The sequence below is a fragment of the Esox lucius genome, chromosome 10 (assembly GCF_011004845.1).
Source record: "Esox lucius isolate fEsoLuc1 chromosome 10, fEsoLuc1.pri, whole genome shotgun sequence".
NCBI classification, from domain to species: domain Eukaryota; kingdom Metazoa; phylum Chordata; class Actinopteri; order Esociformes; family Esocidae; genus Esox; species Esox lucius.
This window is the reverse complement of record NC_047578.1, coordinates 252,869-275,146: the sequence shown is the minus strand read 5'-3', so window position 1 is coordinate 275,146 and position 22,278 is coordinate 252,869. Positions and strand designations below refer to the sequence as shown.

At 40.9% G+C, this 22,278-nt stretch overlaps 1 protein-coding gene across 2 annotated transcripts in view; it reads left to right on the top strand.

Annotated features, from left to right (window-relative positions):
* ldlrad4a (low density lipoprotein receptor class A domain containing 4a) overlaps nucleotides 1-22,278 on the top strand; it is a 40,145-nt gene that overhangs the window by 8,811 nt on the left and 9,056 nt on the right. Inside the window, exons 1-2 of one of the 2 annotated variants that reach the window (XM_010904452.5) lie at nucleotides 14,071-14,255; nucleotides 20,538-20,704. In XM_010904452.5, the coding sequence (XP_010902754.1) occupies nucleotides 20,570-20,704 (135 nt within the window). In that variant the 5' untranslated portion in view covers nucleotides 14,071-14,255; nucleotides 20,538-20,569. Of the gene's footprint in view, nucleotides 1-14,070; nucleotides 14,256-20,537; nucleotides 20,705-22,278 lie in introns of those variants that run through there. The other variant, XM_013135424.4, reaches the window with a different exon arrangement.

Here is a 22,278-nt window from a genome sequence, read left to right as displayed (position 1 = left end):
ATTCTGAGTCTGATATCTCAAGGACTAGCCAGTCTTGAGAGCACGTTTGATAACTGCAAGTTTTCAGATGTATTTCTGAGGTAAGATAATGTGGAAGTTTTTGCAGTTTGGATTTGTATGAAAGCATTATCCAATGACCGGTCTGGATGTCAAGGTTTCCATACTGATGCAGGTTTATGCAGCACAATACCATTTTCAAGTACTGACATAAAAGTGACCTGAACAATTTCCATTCGGTCCTGAGATTACGTACATTATTCTTTTCTATATAAAAACACATCTTGAACATAGCAATATGTGTTTTAAAAGAGAGTTGATCATCTAGCCAAATCCCAAGCTATCTATTGGTAGGTACATTTTGTATAACAGAACAAGCAAGTGTAGTGCTATCAAGTTCAAGTTTATTTGTCATTACACATTAACAACAGTGATATTGGCAAAGAAATATCTGGTTTCCGAAGATTTCTTCAACAGTGCAGGCATAAGAAATACAAAAATATTTTAAAAAATAAAAATAGAATAAAAATAATATACAAGAAGAAATGTAAGTAAGTAAGTAATAAAAAAGATAAGTGGTAGTTTAGTTCACTCTGTATATAAATGATAACTTCAACCCTGTGAAAAACTTTCATATTCATTTTATGCTGATGACACAATATACTACAGCTCCATCTCTTGGACAAGTATTTACAATCCTACAGTCTGATATTCAACTAATACAAAATTAATTACCAGATCTTAGGCTGGTGCCAAGGTAAAAAATTCTACAATACAAAATCAAACCTTGTGGAACACCTTTAGATTCAAAATAATCTGTAATAATACATCCCAGCCCGGTGAGGTCAGTTTAACTCTGATACCAAAGGTACATGTCTACAGCCCAGTGAGGTCAGTTTAACTCTGATACCAAAGGTACATGTCTACAGCCCAGTGAGGTCAGTTTAACTCTGATACCAAAGGTACATGTCTACAGCCCAGTGAGGTCAGTTTAACTCTGATACCAAAGGTACATGTCTACAGCCCAGTGAGGTCAGTTTGTCCAACAAAACAGAATGATCAAGTGTTTTGAAGCCTTTGACAGATAACTAAATAGAGATGAACTGTTTAAATTTTTACGCAAAGCTTTGGCAATAATAATAATAATGTTTTTTATTGGTGGATAAAGACTGATACAAATATTTCAGACAATTATATTGGCCAACCGATAATGTGGTCATGCTCTAGACAGAAGCACCAGATTATCTGCAAACAACAGACCAGTCCAGTAGCCAGGGTCAGGGGACTGCAGATGTTTTATGTTCCCTTGCTAATTTATTGAGATAATATCTCTACTCTTTCCATCTCTCTAGATCAACTACAACTTCACATTAGTAGCCTGTCCATCTGTTTCCAGATAGTCTTTATTAATCAGACCATATACACGGTCATGTTGTGTTGTTTTGGTAGTCGATGAGAGAGTGGGAGGAGCCTATTTAGTTAGATAGATGAAAAAGAGAGAGAGAAGGAGAGAAAGACCAAAGGAGAAGGAGAGAGAGACAGAAGGAGAGATAGATAGACAGAAGGAGACAGAGATACAGAATGAGAGAGACAGGTGAGACGGAGAGAGACAGAAGGAGACAGAGATACAGAATGAGAGAGAGAGACAGGTGAGACAGAGAGAGACACAAGGAGACAGAGTTACAGAATGAGAGAGAGAGACAGGTGAGACAGAGAGAGTGAGAGAGAGAGACAGAAGGAGAGAGACAGGTGAGACAGAGAGAGTGAGAGAGAAACAGGAGAGAAAGGAGAGAGACGGAGGGACAAAAGGAGACAGAGACAGAAAGAGAGAGAGACAGAAGGAGACAGAGATAAAGAATGAGCGAGAATAGAAAAAGACAGGAGAGAGACAGAGAGACAGAAAGAAAAATGAGAGAGAGACAGAAGGATACATAGAGACAGATAGAGAGATGAGATACAGAAGGAGAGAGACAGGAGACAGAGATACTGAATGAGAGAGAAGAGAAAAAGACAGAAGGAGAGAGAGAGACAGAGGGAGACAGAGACAGAAAGAGAGAGAGGATATAGAGAGAAGGAAGGACAGAGAAACAGGAGACAGTGATACAAAATGAGAGACAGAAGGAGAGGGAGAGGCAAAGAGAGTGGGAAAAAGAAAGAGAGTGAGTAGAGAGAGTGACAGAAGGAGGCAGAGAGACAGAAAGAGAGATACAGAAGAAAAGAGAGAGAGTAGGAATGAGACATAGAGAGACATTAGGAGACAAAGATACCAGACTCCATTCCAGACACTAGACACAACAGCCCAGCAGTAAATCATGAAAACACCAGAGTGACTCTTTCACTGTCTGTAGCTCCGCAGTCCACTCCCCTCCCCCTCGGGGTGAAAGGTCAGGGGATTGTTCTGTGACCCTGTCTCAGCTGGCTGTAAGATAGGCAAGGCTTTTTGTCTTTTCTTTTTGCCAGTCTCAATTCATTTAAGCCTTTAAGTTAGCCAGACTAGGAGTGCAGTGTCTAGAGGACAAGTAGTGTTTTATTGTATTATATCATAGTATATTATAATATATTACCAACCCGATTCCAAAAAAGTTGGGACACTGTACAATTGTGAATAAAAACAGAATGCAATAATGTGGAAGTTTCAAATTTCAATATTTTATTCAGAATACAACATAGATGACACATCAAATTTTTAAACAGAAAATGAGAAAATGTATCACTCTAAGGGAAAAATAAGTTGATTTTAAATTTCATGGCATCAACACATCTCATAAAAGTTGGGACAAGGCCATGTTTACCACTGTGTGGCATACCCTGTTCTTTTTATAACAGACTGCAAACATCTGGGGACTGAGAAGACAAGTTGCTCAAGTTTATGAATAGGAATGTTGTCCCATTCTTGTCTAATACAGGCTTCTAGTTGCTCAACTGTCTTAGGTCTTCTTTGTCGCACCTTCCTCTTTATGATGCGCCAAATGTTTTCTATGGGTGAAAGATCTGGACTGCAGGCTGGCCATTTAAGTATCCGGATCCTTCTTCTATGCAGCCATGACATTGTAATTGATGCAGTATGTGGTCTGGCATTGTCATGTTGGAAAATGCAAGGTCTTCCCTGAAAGAGACGACGTCTGGATGGGAGCATATGTTGTTCTAGAACTTGGATATAACTGTCACCATTGATGGTGCCTTTCCAGATGTGTAGGCTGCCCATGCCACACGCACTCATGCAACCCCATACCATCAGAGATGCAGGCTTCTGAACTGAGCGCTGATAACAACTAGGGTTGTCTTAGGTTTCTTCCTAAAATTCGACCTTCTTAGGGAGTTTTTCCTAGCCACTGAAATTCAACACTACTGTTGTTTGCTCCTTGGGGTTTAAGGCCGGGTGTCTCTGAAAGCACTTTGTGACAACTGCTGTTGTAAAAAGGGCTTTATAAATAAACTTGATTGATTGTCCTTGTCCTCTTTAGTCCGGATGACATGGCGTCCCAGTTTTCCAAAACTTCAAATTTTGATTTGTCTGACCACAGAACACTTTAAATTATCCTTGGTTCAGAGAAAACGCCTGCACTTCTGGATCCTGTTTAGATATGGCTTCTTTTTTGACCTATAGAGTTTTAGCCGGCAACGGCGAATGGCACGGTGGATTGTGTTCACCGACAATGTTTTCTGGAAATATTCCTGAGCCCATGTTGTGATTTCCATTACAGTATCATTCCTGTATGTGATGCAGTGCCGTCTGAGGGCCCGAAGATCACGGGCATCCAGTATGGTTTTCCGGCCTTGACCCTTACGCACAGAGATTTTTCCAGATTCTCTGAATCTTTGGATGATATTATGCATTGTAGATGATAATGATAACTTCAAACTCTTTGCAGTTTTTCTCTGAGAAACTCCTTTCTGATATTGCGCCACTATTTTTCGCCGCAGCATTGGGGGAATTGGTGATCCTCTGCCCATCTTGACTTCTGAGAGACACTGTCACGCTGAGAGGCTCTTTTTATACACAATCATGTTGCCAGTTGACATAATAAGTTGCAAATTGGTCCACCAGCTCTTCCTTATCTGTACATTTAAATTTTCCGGCCTCTTATTGCTACCTGTCCCAACTTTTTTGGAATGTGTAGCTCTCATGAAATCCAAAATGAGCCAATATTTGGCATGACATTACAAAATGTCTCACTTTCAACATTCGATATGTTATCTATATTCTATTGTGAATTAAATATAAGTTTATGAGATTTGTAAATTGTTCCATTCCTTTTTTACTCACAATTTGTACAGTGTCCCAACTTTTTTGGAATCGGGTTTTACATTATTTCTCCTGTATTTTCAAATATAAAGCAGATATCAGATAAATGTCAAAAGAACATATAACCATGCTGATGATTGAACACTGTCATGCCCAGTTATATTTTCAGTCTGCCTTTTCCATCCCCTAACAGCTAATTACAGTGCAAGCCTTGGTTTTTCTATTTTGAAATGCTTCCTCAATGCATATCACAATATAATAGCAAATCGCTGGACAGACATTGATACTTTGTGATGCTCTGAATTCAACATTATGAAAAAAGTGGTAAAATTTTATTTCCTACTGTTATTTCCTGGTTTGTATGCTTTAATGCTAGCATTCCTTGTCAGTTGGGGTGATGTTATGTGGGGTCAGGGTTATAAAGGTTACAACTCACTATCAATATTGATGAAATTGAGAAACTAGATTTGTGGCTGGAAATCTTGTGAAATGGAATGGTCCTGGTCTGTCCATCTGTCCCAGAATGCACAGTAATTTCCTCATGAATGTCTCTCATCTCGCTGTCTGGAGATGCCCACCAGGTGGGTGTGTGCAGGAGGAAATTATGTTGGGTTTTTCTGAAGCTGTCTTCCTGGTGGAGGAGTTAACTGTGTGTCTCTCTGTCTGTCATCGATCCTGCTTTGTGACATGGTCCTGAATGGTAGTCTTGGTCAGTCATCCCGGTCAGTCATCCGGGTCAGTAGTTCAGCTCAGCTCAGGTAACTTTATGGACCAGATACCTAACATTATGGACCAGAGACCAGAGACCTAACATTATGGACCAGAGACCAGAGATGTAACATTATGGACCAGAGACCAGAGACCTAACATTATGGACCAGAGACCAGAGATGTAACATTATGGACCAGAGACCAGAGACCTAACATTATGGACCAGAGACCTAACATTATGGACCAGAGACCAGAGACCTAACATTATGGACCAGAGACCAGAGACCTAACATTATGGACCAGAGACTTAACATTATGGACCAGAGACCAGAGACCTAACATTGTGGACCAGAGACCAGAGATGTAAAATTATGGACCAGAGGCCAGAGATGTAACATTATCAATCAATGACATTTATTTATAAAGCCCCTTTTTACAACAGCAGTTGTCACAAAGTGCTTAACAGAGCCTTAAACCCCAAGGAGCAAACAACAGTAGTGTTGGATTTCAGTGGCTAGGAAAAACTCCCTAAGAAGGCTGAATTTTAGGAAGAAACCTATAGAGGACCCAGGCTCAGAGGGGTGACCAGTCCTCTTCTGGCTGTGCCGGGTGAGATATTAAGAGTCCAATTAGAATAATAAATACATTTCTCTGGGCTAAATCCAGAGTCTATTTGATTCTAGTCTAGGTCAAAAGTATGACCAGGTGGACAAGGACAGGGACAGCAACGGGCCCCCCAAACCAGGTACTCCGCAGGTGTGGACCAGGCCTTCATCTCCTCCTAAAATTTAAAACTGGAGGAGACTGAGAAAAGTTAGAAAGTGCATTCCTCATATCCCCCAGCACAATAATAAAGCAGCGTAACACCTTGGAACTGAGACGGGGGGGTCCGGTGACACTGTGGCCCTACCCGGGGGAGGCCCCGGACAGGGCCCAACAGGCAGGAAATCAATCCACCCACATTGCCAGGCATCAACCAAAGGGACACCCACCAACCGCAACCCCCCTGAAAGAGGGCAGAGTATTGCCAGCAGCGTACAGCCCAATTGCACAAGAGCGCAACAGAGAGACAACAACAAGCCAGTGACTCTTCTCCCGAAAGGCATTGGAAGGAGGGCATCCCAGTGGCGACAAGAGCCCACCTGGCAAGACAGCAAGGGTGGACAGTATCAAGCCTACTGGTCACCTTCACGCCCCCGGGCCAGGCTACACCTAATTATAAACCGTGCTGTAGAGATGAGTTTTTAGTAGACACTTGAAAGTTTGCAATGAGTTTGCATTTCTAACCTTAATTGGCAGATCATTCCACAATAGTGGAGCTCTATGAGAAAAGGCCCTGCCGCCAGCTGTTTGTTTAGAAATTCTAGGTACAATTAAAAGGCCTGCATCTTGCGATCATAGGTTACGTGTAGGTATGTATGGCTGGATCATTTCAGCAAGGTAAGTAGGAGCAAGTCCATGTATTGATTTATAGGTTAAGAGTAAAACCTTAAAATCAGCCCTAACCCTCACAGGCAGCCAGTGTAAGGACGCTAGGACAGGAGTAATGTGTTCAAATCTTTTTGTTCTAGTTAGGATTCTAGCAGCTATGTGCAGCACTAATTGAAGTTTATTTATTAATTTGTCTGGATAACCAGAGAGAAGAGCATTGCAGTAATCTAGTCTAGAAGTAACAAAAGCATGGATTAATTTTTCTGCATCAGTTTTTGATAGAAAGTTTCTAATTTTTGCAATGTTTCGAAAGATGAAAATAAGCAACTCTTGAGACATATTTGATGTGTTCTTCAAAGGAGAGGTCAGGGTCAAGGGTAACGCCAAGGTTTTTTACAGTTTTTTGGGATACGACCATGCAGCTGTCACAGTGAGATCTGCTAACAACGCTATTTGTTTCTTGGGTCCTAAAACGAGCATTTCTGTTTCCCTTGAGTTTAAGAGCAAGAAATTCTCTGTCATCCACTTCCTAATATCTGAAACGCATGATTCCAAAGTAGCTAATTTAGGGGCTTCTCCATGCTTCATTGAAATATACACTCACCTAAAGGATTATTAGGAACACCTGTTCAATTTCTCATTAATGCAATTATCTAATCAACCGATCACATGGCAGTTGCTGGTCCTGGTCAAGACAATCTCCTGAACTCCAAACTGAATGTCAGAATGGGAAAGGTGATTTAAGCAATTTTGATTGTTGGTGCCAGACGGGCCGGTCTGAGTATTTCACAATCTGCTCAGTTACACAATCTGCTCAGATTTTCACCCACACCCATTTCTAGGGTTTACAAAGAATGGTGTGAAAAGGGAAAAACATCCAGTATGCGGCAGTCCTGTGGGCGAAATTGCCTTGTTGATGCTAGAGGTCAGAGGAGAATGGGCCGACTGATTCAAGCTGATAGAAGAGCAACTTTGACTGAAATAACCACTTGTTACAACCGAGGTATGCAGCAAAGCCTTTGTGAAGCCACAACATGCACAACCTTGAGGCGGATGGGCTACAACAGCAGAAGACCCCACCGGGTACCACTCATCTCCACTACATATAGGAAAAAGAGGCTACAGTTTGCACGAGCTCACCAAAATTGGACAGTTGAAGACTGGAAGAATGTTGCCTGGTCTGAGTCTCGATTTCTGTTGAGACATTCAGATGGTAGAGTCAGAATTTGGTGTAAACAGAATGAGAACATGGATCCATCATGCCTTGTTACCACTGTGCAGGCTGGTGGTGGTGGTGTAATGGTGTGGGGGATGTTTTCTTGGCACACTTTAGGCCCCTTAGTGCCAATTGGGCATCGTTTAAATGCCACGGCCTACCTGAGAATTGTTTCTGACCATGTCCATCCCTTTATTACCACCATGTACCCATCCTCTGATGGCTACTTCCAGCAGGATAATGCACCATGTCACAAAGCTCGAATCATTTCAAATTGGTTTCTTGAACATGACAATGAGTTCACTGTACTGAAATGGCCCCCACAGTCACCAGATCTCAATCCAATAGAGCATCTTTGGGATGTGGTGGAACGGGAGCTTCGTGCCCTGGATGTGCATCCCACAAATCTCCATCAACTGCAAGATGCTATCCTATCAATATGGGACAACATTTCTAAAGAATGCTTTCAGCACCTTGTTGAATCAATGCCACATAGAATTAAGGCCGTTCGGAAGGCGAAAGGGGGTCAAACAGTATTAGTATGGTGTTCCTAATAATCCTTTAGGTGAGTGTATAACTGTATGTCATCAGCGTAACAGTGAAAGTTTACATTGTGATTTCGGATTACATCGCCCAGAGGGAGCATATATAGTGAGAACAATAATGGGCCCAGAACCCAAGCCTTGAGGAACACCAAAGCATACCTTTGACTTGTCAGAGGATATGCCATCCACACTAACAAACTGATGTCTTTCAGATAAATAAGATTTAAACCAGGCTAGAACATGTCCACGTAGCCCAATATGGGTTTCCAGTCTCTCTAAGAGAAGGGAGTGATCAATAGTGTCAAAAGCAGCACTAAGATCAAGAAGCAACAGGACGGATGTGGAACCTTTGTCCCGAGGCCATTAGAAGGTCATTAGTTACCTTCACGAGTGCAGTCTCAGTACTATGATGGGATCTGAAACCGGACTGGAGTATTTCATAAATGTTATTTGTCTTTAGGAAGGCATTCAGTTGTTGGGAAACACATTTTTCTAAGATTTTTGAGAGGTACGGGAGGTTTGATATTGGCCTATAATTGTTTAATGTGTCGGGATCCAGAGTCTCAATTTCCGCTATTTTTAGTGAGTTTGGTACAAATCCGGAGGAAAGGGAGCAATTTATTATGTTCAGCATTGGCTGACCTAGCACAGAAAATAGCTCCTTAAGTAATTCTGTTGGAATCGGGTCTAGCTGAGAGTTTGTGGGTTTAGAACTCATTACAAATTTAGTAAATGTGTCGAGCGATACGATACATTTTTAGGACAACTGAGATTTTGAGGACCATAACTATTTGAGTCAGTTATTTGTTTTCTAATGGTGATGATCTTTTCATCAAAGTAGTTCATGTATTCATTACAACTAAAGTGAAGACCCACTTCTAAGCTTTGCTTTTTGTTAACTTTACAACTGTATCAAAGAGACATTTTGGATTGTTTTTGTTCACCTCAATCAGGTTGGAGAAATAAGCTGATCGAGCAGACGTGAGTGACTTTCGGTATTGTAGTGTACTGTCTATCCAGGCCACTTTCGCTCCAATTTTCTGGAGGCTTGCTTAGGTGCTCTAGTATTGTCTGTGTACCAGGGAGCAAGTTTCTTGTTGCGTATTTCTTTAGTTTTTAGTGGTGCAACTGTGTCTAATGTATTTCGCAGTGTTGAGTTTAGATCCTCGATTTGATCGTTACCAGATTTATTTACTCTGTCGTTAATGACCGAACTTGTAAGAATATCAAGGAATTTATTTGTAGTCTGAGAATTTATAGTACAGCTTTTGAAACTCATTGTTTGCAGAGCAAGTGGATTTCTTTTTTTAACGGTAAATGTAATAAAACAGTGATCCGATAATCCAGGATTTTGGGGGGAAATTATTAGATCTACAATATCTATTTCTCGTGACAGGACTAAATCTAAGGTGTGATTGTGGCAGTGTGTTGGACCTGAGACATGTTGGATAAAACCCATTGAGTCAATTATGGCTTCAAAGGCTTTTTGAAGAGGATCATTGGACTTTTCCATATGAATATTGAAATCACCAAAAATGTGAATACTATCTGCCATGACTACAAGGTTAGACAAGAATTCTGGAAACTCAGTGAGGAACATTGTGTATGGCCCGGGGGGGCCTATAAATAGTTGCTATGTAAAACGATTTATCGGCCTGGTTAACTTTCATTAGTAATACTTCAAAAGAATGAAACTCAGTGATATGTTTGAGAGTAAATGTATATTTACTTTCATAAATATAAGCGACACCCACTCCTTTTCGGGATGGACGAGGCATATGATCACTAGTATAACCAGAAGGAGAGGCCTCATTTAAGGCAGTGAATTCATTAGGCTTTAGCCACGTTTCACATAAACCAATAACATCTAGTTTATGGTCAGAAATTAATTAATTTACAGCAACTGCCTTTGGAGTAAGGGATCTAACATTTAGGAGTCCCATTTTGAGATGCGAGGTGATACAGTCATTTTTAGTTTTATTTGTGACCGAGGCGGAGGAAGGCTTTATCTTAATAAGGTTGCTTTTGTTAGCACTACGTTGTTTAACTTTTCTCAGCCTGGAACAAGTCACAGTGGCAATAGGTAAAGCTGTACTAACTTCTCTGGCTATGCTATCGACAGACTCCACTGACCTGCACCCTCTCATGTTAAGGCTATAGGAGTGAGACTCCTGTCAATGTTCCTAGATAAAAGAAGAGCACCACTCCAGCTAGGATGGAGTCCATCGCTCCTCAGCAGATCAGGCCTGGCCCTATTTCTGGGAGAGTCCCAAAAAGAAGGCCAGTTATCTACAAACTCTACCTCCTGCGACGGGCAGAACTAAATTTTCAGCAAGCGATTGAGTTGCGCAAGTCTGCTGTAGAGCTCGTCACCACCCCTAGCTGGGAGGGGGCCAGAGACAATTACTCGATGCCGACACATCTTTCTAGCTAATTTACACGCTGATGCTATGTTCTGCTTCGTAACCTCTGACTGTTTCATCCTAACATCGTTGGTGCCAACGTGGATAACAATATCTCTGTACTCTCTATACTTGCCAGTTTTAGACTTCGCTAGCACCAACCCCAGATTTGCGGCTACGTCGGTGGCTCTGCCCCCCGGTAAACAATGTACGATCGCCGGCTGATTCTTTAGTCTAATACTGTGGGTAATGGAATCGCCAATGACAAAAGTTTTCAGTTTTTCAAGGCCACCGGTAGAAAATGCCTGCCGATCATTCCCCTCCAACGATTCAGGTTTAACTGGTCGACGGCATTTCTTCCCAGTGACCAAGAGAAAGTTCTTGCCCAGCTGCAGGAGCTGTGCCGGGGGGCTAACAAAACTATAGTTTCTTCCTGGTGGCACTGACACAGTTTTTTCTATTTCTACACTAGCATAATCCTTGCCTGACATTTGCGTCAGAAGCTGAGCCTCTAACTCTGCTATCTTTAACTGAAGACGATAGTTCTCCTCCGTGTTGTAGCTACAACATTTACAGTGATAAGGCATTTTAATGATACTTAGCAAGCAGCGTACAGCACATCAACAATCCGCAATCTCAACAATCCCACAATGCAGTTCGTGAAAACGACTCAATCTCAATCCATCTGCCTTCTCAACATTATGTACCTGAGACTAGAGATTTAACATTATGAACAAGAGACCAGAGACCAGAAATGAAACATTATGAACCATAAACCAGAGATGTAACATTAGAGACTAGAGATGTAACATTATGAACCAGAGGCCAGAGATGTAACATTATGAACCAGAGACCAGAGATGTAACATTATGAACCAGAGACCAGAGATTTAACATTATGGACCGGAGACTAGAGATGTAACATTATGAACCAGAGACCAGAGATGTAACATTATGGATTAGAGACTAGAGATGTAACATTATGAACCAGAGACTAGAGATGTAACATTATGGATTAGAGACTAGAGATGTAACATTATGAACCAGAGACTAGAGATGTAACATTATGGATTAGAGACTAGAGATGTAACATTATGAACCAGAGACTAGAGATGTAACATTATGGATTAGAGACTAGAGATTAGAGATGTAACAATATGAACCCGAGATCAGAGATGTAAAATTATGGACCAGAGACTAGAAATGTAACATTATGGACCAGAGACTAGAGATGTAACATTATGGACCAGAGACTAGAGATGTAACATTATGGACCAGAGACCAGAGAGAACCCTTTAATTAATCAGCAGAATTGCATTTCCAAATGTACTTTAATAGCTGCTGTTGAATCCTTTGGCTGAAATAACTTACTGTAGACGTTTCTTATAAATGTCTATCAGTTTCTTACATCGACTGGGAGGAATTTTTGCCCACTCTTCTTAACAATCCTAATTCAACTGTGTCATCTTAGATGTCTTTGTTGCATCACTGTCCACTTCAATAAATAGTACTTTATTTTGCTATTCTGTAGTAGTTTTGCTTGTGTTTTGGATCAATGTCCTGTTGCCAGATCCATGTTTGGTTAATCTTTTTCACAAATGGCTTGGCTTTCTTCTCAACAATATGGAATTCATGGTTAACTCTGTGCTTGACGGATGTGGTGAGGTTCTGCTGATCAAAGGCAGTATTTTGTTTTTGCCAAACGTGGCGTCTGGCATTGAGGTCAAACAACTCAACCTTTGGCTGATCTGTCTAGAGCACATTGTTCCAGCAGTTTTGGTTTTCCTAGATGCGGTCTGGCAAACACAATTTGTGTCTTGATGATAGTTTCTTAGCAGAAGCTACTTCCTTCCTGACCCTAACATGCAGGTGCAAAAGTACAGGGTTGTAGTTACTTTTTCACATGACTGTGTATTTTAACCATTAAATGAGAAGTTAGGAGGAGTTGGTCAGTTGATAATTGATGTGTCTGAAGGCCTGCTTTAAAACCCCCATCGTTTGCAGTCAGATTCTTGGTTAATAAAGCAGTTGTGCCTGGCTTGACTCCAAGGTAAGTGGAGGGTCATGGGGGAGAATAGATCGTACAGGTAGAAAGTACCAATGCCATTAAAGGCTTTGTAGACCAGATAGAGAATATTCATTAAAATATTTTAAAAACATTTTTCTGAGGGACAGCAAGCTAGTGGGAGTCAGCAAGAATGTGGGCAGACATATTTGTTTGTCTCAGGGACTCTGCATTTTGGTCCCAAAAACGTTCTTTGAGTGTGTGTGGGTGTGTATAAAATCATTTTGCTATAGAGAATGCAATAGGCAAATCAAAAAGGACTATGAACTATGCCCTCAGACTGCAGGGACTCAATGTTCTGGACTGACTTCAGACTGCAGGGACTTACTGTTCTGGGCTGACTTCAGACTGCAGGGTCTCTTACTGTCCTGGACTGACTTCAGACTGCAGGGACTCTTACTGTCCTGGACTGACTTCAGACTGCAGGGACTCTTACTGTCCTGGACTGACTTCCGACTGCAGGGACTCTTACTGTCCTGGACTGACTTCAGACTGCAGGGACTCTTACTGTTCTGGACTGACCTCAGACTGCAGGGACTTTTACTGTTCTGGACTGACCACTAGGCCCCCCACTACATGTATCAGTTGAAGTTAAAGTTTGTATAAACATAAATCTAGCATTATGGTACCTTGGAAATCTTGGTGTGGTGATGGTTGTTCTTAGGACCTATATATTTATGAACATTACAGCACTGTCTATTGTGATCCCCCCCCCTACCTCACCCCTCCTCTCTTCCTCCCCTACCTCACCCCTCCTCTCTTCCTCCCCTACCTCACCCCTCCTCTCTTCCTCCCTTCCTCTGTCCCCCTCCTCTCCCTGTCTGAGATTGTGATAACAGCTGTTGCCCTTCCTTTTCTGAAGGCAGAGAGAGGAAACAGGAAATGGTTTCATGAAGTATAGATCTGATCTACACAGCTTGCGCCAGGTTCACTCAGCAGTCCCTTTCAGAATGTGTGTGTCTGAATTACTTCACAGAACTAACAGGGTCTTACACAGGCTCACACAGAAACACACACCAGCCAAGCAACGAAATATTTCTTTAAAAGACAGACGTTTGCTTTAACCTGAATCATGACAACAAGGTTCAAAGTGGCTGCGTCCCTTTGAACAAAACATTAAGTAGGCCGACCATTATTAAATAGATTTATAGATACATGACAGGACAATGTATATTAAATAATATTATGACACAGTGTATTAGACAATTACATGATGGACGAGGAAATAAAATATTTAAAAGTCTGCACGTGCTTGTGTATTGTTGTATATTTTAAGTGTTTTCCATAATTTGTAAAAACTTTTGCAGTTGGGTGAACATTTGCTTGCTTAACTTTAGCTAGTTGAATAGTTTACCAAACGTTAGCTAGTTGAATAGTTTACCAAATGTTAGCTAGTTGGATAGTTTGCCTAACATTAGCTGCTTGAGTAGTTTGCATACTTAGTTTTTAAGGCTAGTAGGTACTGTGAAGCTAGAATGTCATAAACGCTATCTTGGCTTGTGTCATTCTGTTGCTGATGTGAATGGAAAAGCTGTTGTATTTTATGTTTTCCCAATTCTTCTGCTGCCCCTCTCCAGTGGGATTGAAGAAAGGAGGGGGGAGGAGCCGTGTGGGTTTTCGACTGTGCATACTTTTCTAAACAAGGTCAGTCTGGCGCTGAAACAACAGTCGGAAATATTTAAAAAACCAAGCCACGTCAGCCTCTCTTCTCCTCTAGAGAGTTCTACTGTTTCCAATATGAACAGGGTGGAGCAGTGCTTCTCATTCTCGCTCATCATTTGGCTCCACTTGCCCAGAGGAAACCACAAGCATTTACTGCACATCCTGGCTGACTGTATGTGAGAGAGAGAAACAATTCACTTTCCTCTTTAACAACACACCATCAGGTAGTCTGGTAGGTTAACTGATAGAAACAGTCTGTTTGGTTAATTAATAGAAACATTCTGCATTCTGGTAGGTCAGCTGATTGATTGAGGCAGTCTGGTAGGTCAGCTGATTGATTGAGGTAGTCTGGTAGGTCAGCTGATTGATTGAGGTAGTCTGGTAGGTCAGCTGATTGATTGAGGCAGTCTGGTAGGTCAGCTGATTGATTGAGGCAGTCTGGTAGGTAATTTGATCGAGGCAGGCTGGTATGTCATTTGATTGAGGCAGTCTGGTAGTTTTGGTTCCTCTGCTGGGTCACATCAGACTTCCTGTCCTCTTCCTGTAAACTAACTGTCCTCTTATTACATACAAGCTTAACTCTTCATACATACTTCCTGTCCTGTTCAAAGAGACTAACTGTCCTCTTATTACAGACAAGCTTAACTCTTCATACATACTTCCTGTCTTGTTCAAAGAGACTAACTGTCCTCTTATTACAGACAAGCTTAACTCTTCATACAAACTTCCTGTCCTGTTCAAAGAGACTAACTCTCCTCGCTTTCCAGCCATAAAAACACCCAGCTCTGTTTCTTTCTCCCTCTCCGTCTGTTGCTGTGCAGCACGACTGCCTGGTAGTTCTGGTCCCTCACTCTATCCACTGAGTTACATCACAGACTAACTGTCCTCTTTATGCAGACTAATTGTTCTCTTAAAACAGACCAGCTTTCCTTTTCATGCAGACTACCTGTTTTATCTTCATGCTGACTAACTGTCCTCTTCACACAGACTAACTGTCCTCTTCATGCAGATTACCTGTTTTATCTTCACGCTGACTAACTGTCCTCTTCACGCTGACTAACTGTCCTCTTCACGCTGACTAACTGTCCTCTTCACGCAGACTAACTGTCCTCTTCATGCAGACTACCTGTTTTCTCTTCATGCTGACTAACTGTCCTCTTCACGCAGACTAACTGTCCTCTTCACACTGACTAATTGTTTTCTCTTCATGCTGACTTACTGTCCTCTTCACGCTGACTTACTGTCCTCTTCATGCTGACTAACTGTCCTCTTCATGCAGACTACCTGTTTTCTCTTCATGCTGACTAACTGTCCTCTTCAGGCTGACTAACTGTCCTCTTCATGCAGACTACCTGTTATCTCTTCATGCTGACTTACTGTCCTCTTCACGCTGACTTACTGTCTTCTTCAGGCTGACTAACTGTCCTCTTCACGCTGACTTACTGTCTTCTTCAGGATGACTAACTGTCCTCTTCATGCAGACTACCTGTTTTCTCTTCATGCTGACTAACTGTCCTCTTCACATTTGACTAACTGTCCTCTTCACGCTGACTAACTGTCCTCTTCATGCTGACTAACTGTCCTCTTCACGCTGACTAACTGTCCTCTTCACGCTGACTAATTGTTTTCTCTTCATGCTGACTAACTGTTTTCTCTTCATGCTGACTAACTGTCCTCTTCATGCTGACTAACTGTTTTCTCTTCATGCTGACTAACTGTCCTCTTCATGCTGACTAACTGTTTTCTCTTCATGCTGACTAACTGTCCTCTTCATGCTGACTTACTGTCCTCTTCATGCTGACTTAATGTCCTCTTCATGCTGACTGTTTTTCTTCATGTTGACTAACTGTTCTCTTCATGCAGACTACCTGTTTTCTCTTCATGCTGACTAACTGTCCTCTTCATGCTGACTTACTGTCCTCTTCATGCAGACTACCTGTTTTCTCTTCATGCTGACTAACTGTCCTCTTCATGCTGACTTACTGTCCTCTTCATGCTGACTTAATGTCCTCTTCATGCTGACTGTTTTTCTTCATGTTGACTAACTGTTCTCTTCATGCAGACTACCTGTTTTCTCTTCATGCTGACTAACTGACCTCTTCATGCAGACTACCTGTTTTCTCTTCATGCTGACTAACTGACCTCTTCATGCAGACTACTTGTTTTCTCTTCATGCTTACTAGCTGTCGTCTTTATACAGACTATCATTTTTGTACAGACTAACTGTTTTCTCTTTCCTACCATAAAAACACCCACCTCTTTTCCTTGCTCACCATCTCCGTCTGTCTGTCGCCGTGGGCAACGATGAGCAAGGCCTGGATGATTACAATGTGCATTTGTGTGTGTGCACTCAAATTGCTATCAAACTGAGGACCAGTTTGAGTTTTACACAATTTAAAGGGGAATAAGAATGAATATCTAGAATATCTATTCTAGCTAGTGTGAACCATCGTCATCTGGTTACATTGTCCTCCCTCATGAATGTGATTTCATAGAACTTAAAAAAATCTACTTAATCTACTTGTCAAAGCGAAAACACTAAATTCTGAAACCTGATTGTGGTACATGCCATATAGATTTTTAAAAATAAATATCAGTCGGTTTTTAGGTTTTAACGTTAACCTTATCTAACATCTCCTCATACATGACTTGTGGGCTTATGGCAAAAGCAAATGGGTCTCGTCTTTACAGGATATAAAAAAAAAAATGCAAACTCTTAAAAATCAAGCGCTTCATAAATTTTGACAAATCTTACATATTTGTTGATATTCCCCTTTTAAGTGTGGACATTTGGCCAGTCTTCAAATAAACAGATTTTGTTTTTAGGCTTGGGATTATGTTTCAGGTTATCGTCATAATTTGGTTCAGCATTAGAATTAGGTTTATAATGAGGGTTAAGTTTAGGCATTAAGGGTTAGGTTTGAGAGTTAAGTTAGCATAAAAGATAGGTTAATGATGTTAAGGTTAGGATTAGGTTTAGACCAGGTTGATTTACTTCAGACTGGCGTGGCATGTTGTGCACTGGGTTGTTGATATTTCTGCCGCTGATAGTGTTTTGCTCTACTTGGAGTACCCCTGAAGTACCCCTCATGTTAATTTCACTAGTAAGCCTATGGTGTCATGAGTGTTTTTAAGTACCCCCTATTGAAAGGATATGTACCCCCAGTTTGAGAACCACTGCCTTAGAGGATCAACTGATGACATCACATCACTGCTATTTGGTTTGGTTGTTGAATTCTGTTGATAAAAATTTTTGTTAACAGTTTAGTCATTTAGCAAACTGGTTAGTTAAGTTGATGATGATAATGACAGCTGTCTCTGCTGCCCTCTGGTGGTAGGAATCATAACCACACCAGTCCTGCCCAATCATGATTTGACTGCAACACTGATCCTTCTATGTACCTTAAAGGTCAATGGACATTTCTGTTGACCTGAACATTGGAAGCATTGGATCACACACATTTAAAAAAGCTTTTAACTACAACAAATCCACAAAATAGACATTGAAACACAAAGTACACTAGAAAGTAATTGAGCAATAAGGCCTGGGGGGGTGTGTTAGATGGCCTGTATACCACTGCTAAGAGCTCTTCTTAGTCACGATGCATCACAAAGTATATTGAATATATACCACAAACCCCAAATATGCCCTAATGCACTTATTAACTAGTTACCAACGCAATTAGAGGCGTGAAAAGTGTTGTGCTTGTGATTAATAAATATGGACTGGTTTATAAGAGCAATAAGTCTACTCAGGGTTTTGTGATGTATTTCCAATATACCACGGCCAAGTGCTTGATGCCTCGTGCCTATATTGACCATATACCACAAAACCCCTTGTGCTTTATTACTTACATATGCCATGGCTATCAACCAATCAGCATTCAGGATTTAAAGCACCTGGTTTACAATGTGAAATTACATGAACGTATGCTTGTTATGTTTAGATTACAGCAGAACATCCGTTTATCCGTATAAAAGAAGTCAAGTCCTGTCAAAGCGTAACAGTAATTAGCCAATGGGCTTACGGTACTGCGTTGTGTATTCTGGATTGTGATGTCTATGAAGTAGAGGACAACTGGAAGTTTCTTTGACATCAAGTCGGTAACATCTTGAAACAACAGACTATTAAATGCTACAATAAATAATTTAATACTGTCTCCCTTGACGACCGGGTACGCAATCTTTATTTCAGCATTATATGAACGGCTGATTTCTTACATTAATACTACAATATAAACATTATATAAATATATAATACAACTGTTTCCTAAAAAGATAAGTGTAAAATGTAAAGACAAACATAATGCAATGATCTGCAAATCATTTAAACCATATATTCAGTAGAAAATAGTACAAAGAGAACATATCAAATGCTGAAACTGAGAAATGTTATTGTTTCTTGAAAAGTATATGGCCACTTTTAATTTGATGCCAGCAATGCATTTCAAAAACGCTGGAACAGAGGCAACAAAAGACAAACAAAAAGTTGTGTAATACTAAAAAACTAAACATGGTAGAACATCTCATAACTAATTAGGTTGATTGGCAACAGGTCAGTTACATGATTGGGCATAAAAAGAGCATCCCAGAGAGGATGAGTCTTTCAGAAGTAAAGATGGGGAGGGTTTCACCACTCTGTAAAAGACTGCACAGGCAAATAGTGCAACAATTTTAAGAATAACGTTTCTCAACATAAAATTGCAAAGAGTTTGGCGATCTCATAATCAATGGTACATAATATAATTAAAAGATTCTGAGAATACGAAGAAATCTCTGTACGCAAGGGACAAGGCCGTGATCTTTGGGCCCTCAGGTGGCACTTTATTAAAAACAGACACAATTCTGTAGTGGACATCACTGCATGGGCTCAGAAACCCTTCCAAAAACTACTGTCTGTGAATACTGTACGTCGTTGCACCCACAAATGCAAGTTAAAATGCTACCATGCAAAGAATAAACCAGAAATAAACAAGATCGAGAAACCCCTTCTCTGGGCCCAAGCACATTTCAGATAGACTGGGGGCGAAGTGGAAAACTATCCTGTGGTCTGACAAATCAATATTTGAAATTATTTTAGAGTATCATGGACGCCACGTCCTCCAGGCTAAAGAGGAGAGGGACCATCTGGCTTCTTATCCATCAGCAGTTGTTACCAAGTGTTTTTACAAACACCCAGACTGAAACCCCAAGGAGCAAGCAAGAACAGTGTTGAAGCACAGTGGCTAGGAAAAACTCCCTAAAAGGGGCCACAATTTAGGAAACCTAGAGAGGAACCAGGCTCAAAGGGTTGACCAGTCCTCTTCTGGCTGTGCCGGGTGAACATTTTAAGAGTACAAGTTGTAATAATTAATCAATGCAGGTGGCCTGTGTCCAGAGTCTATAAAACCTAATCCAGGTCAGAAGGCCTCAGACAGGGCCCAACAGGCCCAACCATGTCTTTGTACTATTTTCTATTGAATTATTATATTATGTATTAAAACAGCATGACTTTGCAGTTAGAGTCCGGGTGCTAAACTAGCCCGCCTGTAGTCCAGACCTGTCACCCACTGAAAACATTTGGCGCATTCTGAAATGAAACACCTTTGGAGACGGCTTATGGTAGAGAAATTAACATTAAATTCAAGGGCAACAGCTCTGGTGGACATTCCTGCAGTCAGCATGCCAATTGCACACTCCCTCAAAACTTGAGATATCTGTGGCATTGTGCTGTATGATGGAACTGCGCATTTTAGAGTGTCCTTTTATTGTGGCCAGCCTAAGGCAATTAGCCTGTGCAATAATCATGCTGTCTAATCAGCATCTTGATATGCCACACCTGTGAGGTGGATGGATTATCTCGGCAAAGGAGAAGTGCTCACTAACAAAGATTTGGACAAATTTGTAAACAATATTTGAGAGAAATAGGCCTTGTGTGTACATAGAGAAAGTCTTAGATCTTTTGAGTTCAGCTCATGATAAATGGGGACAAAAACAAAAGTGTTGTGTTTATAATTTTGTTCAGTATATATTGATTAAATGATTTGCACATAATTACATTCTGTTTTTATTTGCATTTTACGCAGGGTCCCACTTTTTTTGTAAACGGGGTTGTATATAAACGTTATATAACATTGTAAAACTGCAACACTAGCAAATTACTATAATGTAATACTAGATTAACAACAGATGAACTGTGACACCAAACCTGATGTACTTTGGTCACACTGAAACATGACTTGACATTTTTGAGAGTGTTTCATCTGTTGTTTCTTTCTGTTTCAGCTGAACTGGAGTTTGTTCAGATAGCCGTCATAATGGTGGTGATGACGGTGGTGGTGGTGGTCATTTGTCTGTTGAATCATTACAAGCTGTCGGCACTGGCCTTCTTCAGCAGACGGACAAACAGCCACACCCAGGATGGACAACAGGACCAGAACAACACACAACTGGTGAGTACACAGCCAGATACAAACCCTACCCTAAATACTAATCTCTGTCTACTAACCCCCTAACTATTAACCCTAACTATTAACCCTAACTATTAACCCTAACTACTAACCCCTAACTACTAACCCCTAACTACAAACCCATAACTACTAACACCTAAATACTAACTCTAACCCCTAACTACTAACCCTACCAGTCTAATAAACACTACACAGCTTTCTGCATTTGCTATTAACTGGCAACAGCGTTGAATGACCACTAGGCGGTATCATGCTCTATCCCATAAATTATAAAAAAATATTTAAAAAAGCATAGTAAGGCAATACATAATTTGCATATCAAATATTAATTTAATTTTATATTTCCCACACAATTGAAATAATGTGGAGGTTGAATTTGATATCCTATCACAATTTGGGGATTTTGATTACCTAAAATGTCTGTCATCAGTCTGTGGGACATAGACATTCAGTACATTGATTGATAATTCTTAGTTTAAATGCTATACATTTGTATTCTATCCCTTTTAAACCTAATGATATACGGAGAAATATATTAAACCTTATATGTTGATTATACAAAACATATGTTGGCATTTTTGCATACAAAATAAGTAATCTGCATGTCAACATACAGTGGGGAGAACAAGTATTTGATACACTTCCGATTTTGCAAGTTTTCACACTTACGCAGCATGTAGAGGTCTGACATTTTTATTATAGGTACACTTCAACTGTGAGTGATGGAATCTAAAACAAAAATCCAAAAAATCACATTGTATGATTTTTAAGTAATTAATTTGCATTTCATTGCATTCCATTGCATGACATAAGTATTTTATACATCAGAAAAGCAGAACTCAATATTTGGTACAGAAACCTTTGTTTGCAATTACAGAGATCATACGTTTCCTGTAGTTCTTGATTTTGGCCCACTCCTCCATACAGATCTTCTCTAGATCCTTCAAGTTTCAGGGCTGTCGCTGGGCAATACAGACTTTCAGCTCCCTCTAAAAGATTTTCTATTGGGTTCAGGTATGGGGACTGACTAGGCCATTCCAGGACCTTGAGATGCTTCTTACGGAGCCACTCCTTAGTTGCCCTGGCTGTGTGTTTCGGGTCGTTGTCATGCTGCAAGACCCAGCCACGACCCATCTTCAGTGCTCTTACTGAGGGAAGGAGGTTGTTGGCCAAGATCTCGTGATACATGGCCCCATCCATCCTCCCCTCAATACGGTGCAGTCATCCTGTCCCCTTTGCAGAAAGCATCCCCAAAGAATGATGTTTCCACCTCCATGCTTCACGGTTGGGATGGTGTTCTTGGGGTTGTACTCATCCTTGTTCTTCCTCCAAACACGGCGAGTGGAGTTTAGACCAAAAAGCACTATTTTTGTCTCATCAGACCACATGACCTTCTCCCATTCCTCCTCTGGATCATCTAGATGGTCACTGGCAAACTTCAGACGGGCCTGGACATGTGCTGGCTTGAACAGGGGGACCATGCATGCGCTGCAGGATTTTAATCCATGACGGCGTAGTGTGTTACTTATGGTTTTCTTTGAGACTGTGGTCCCAGC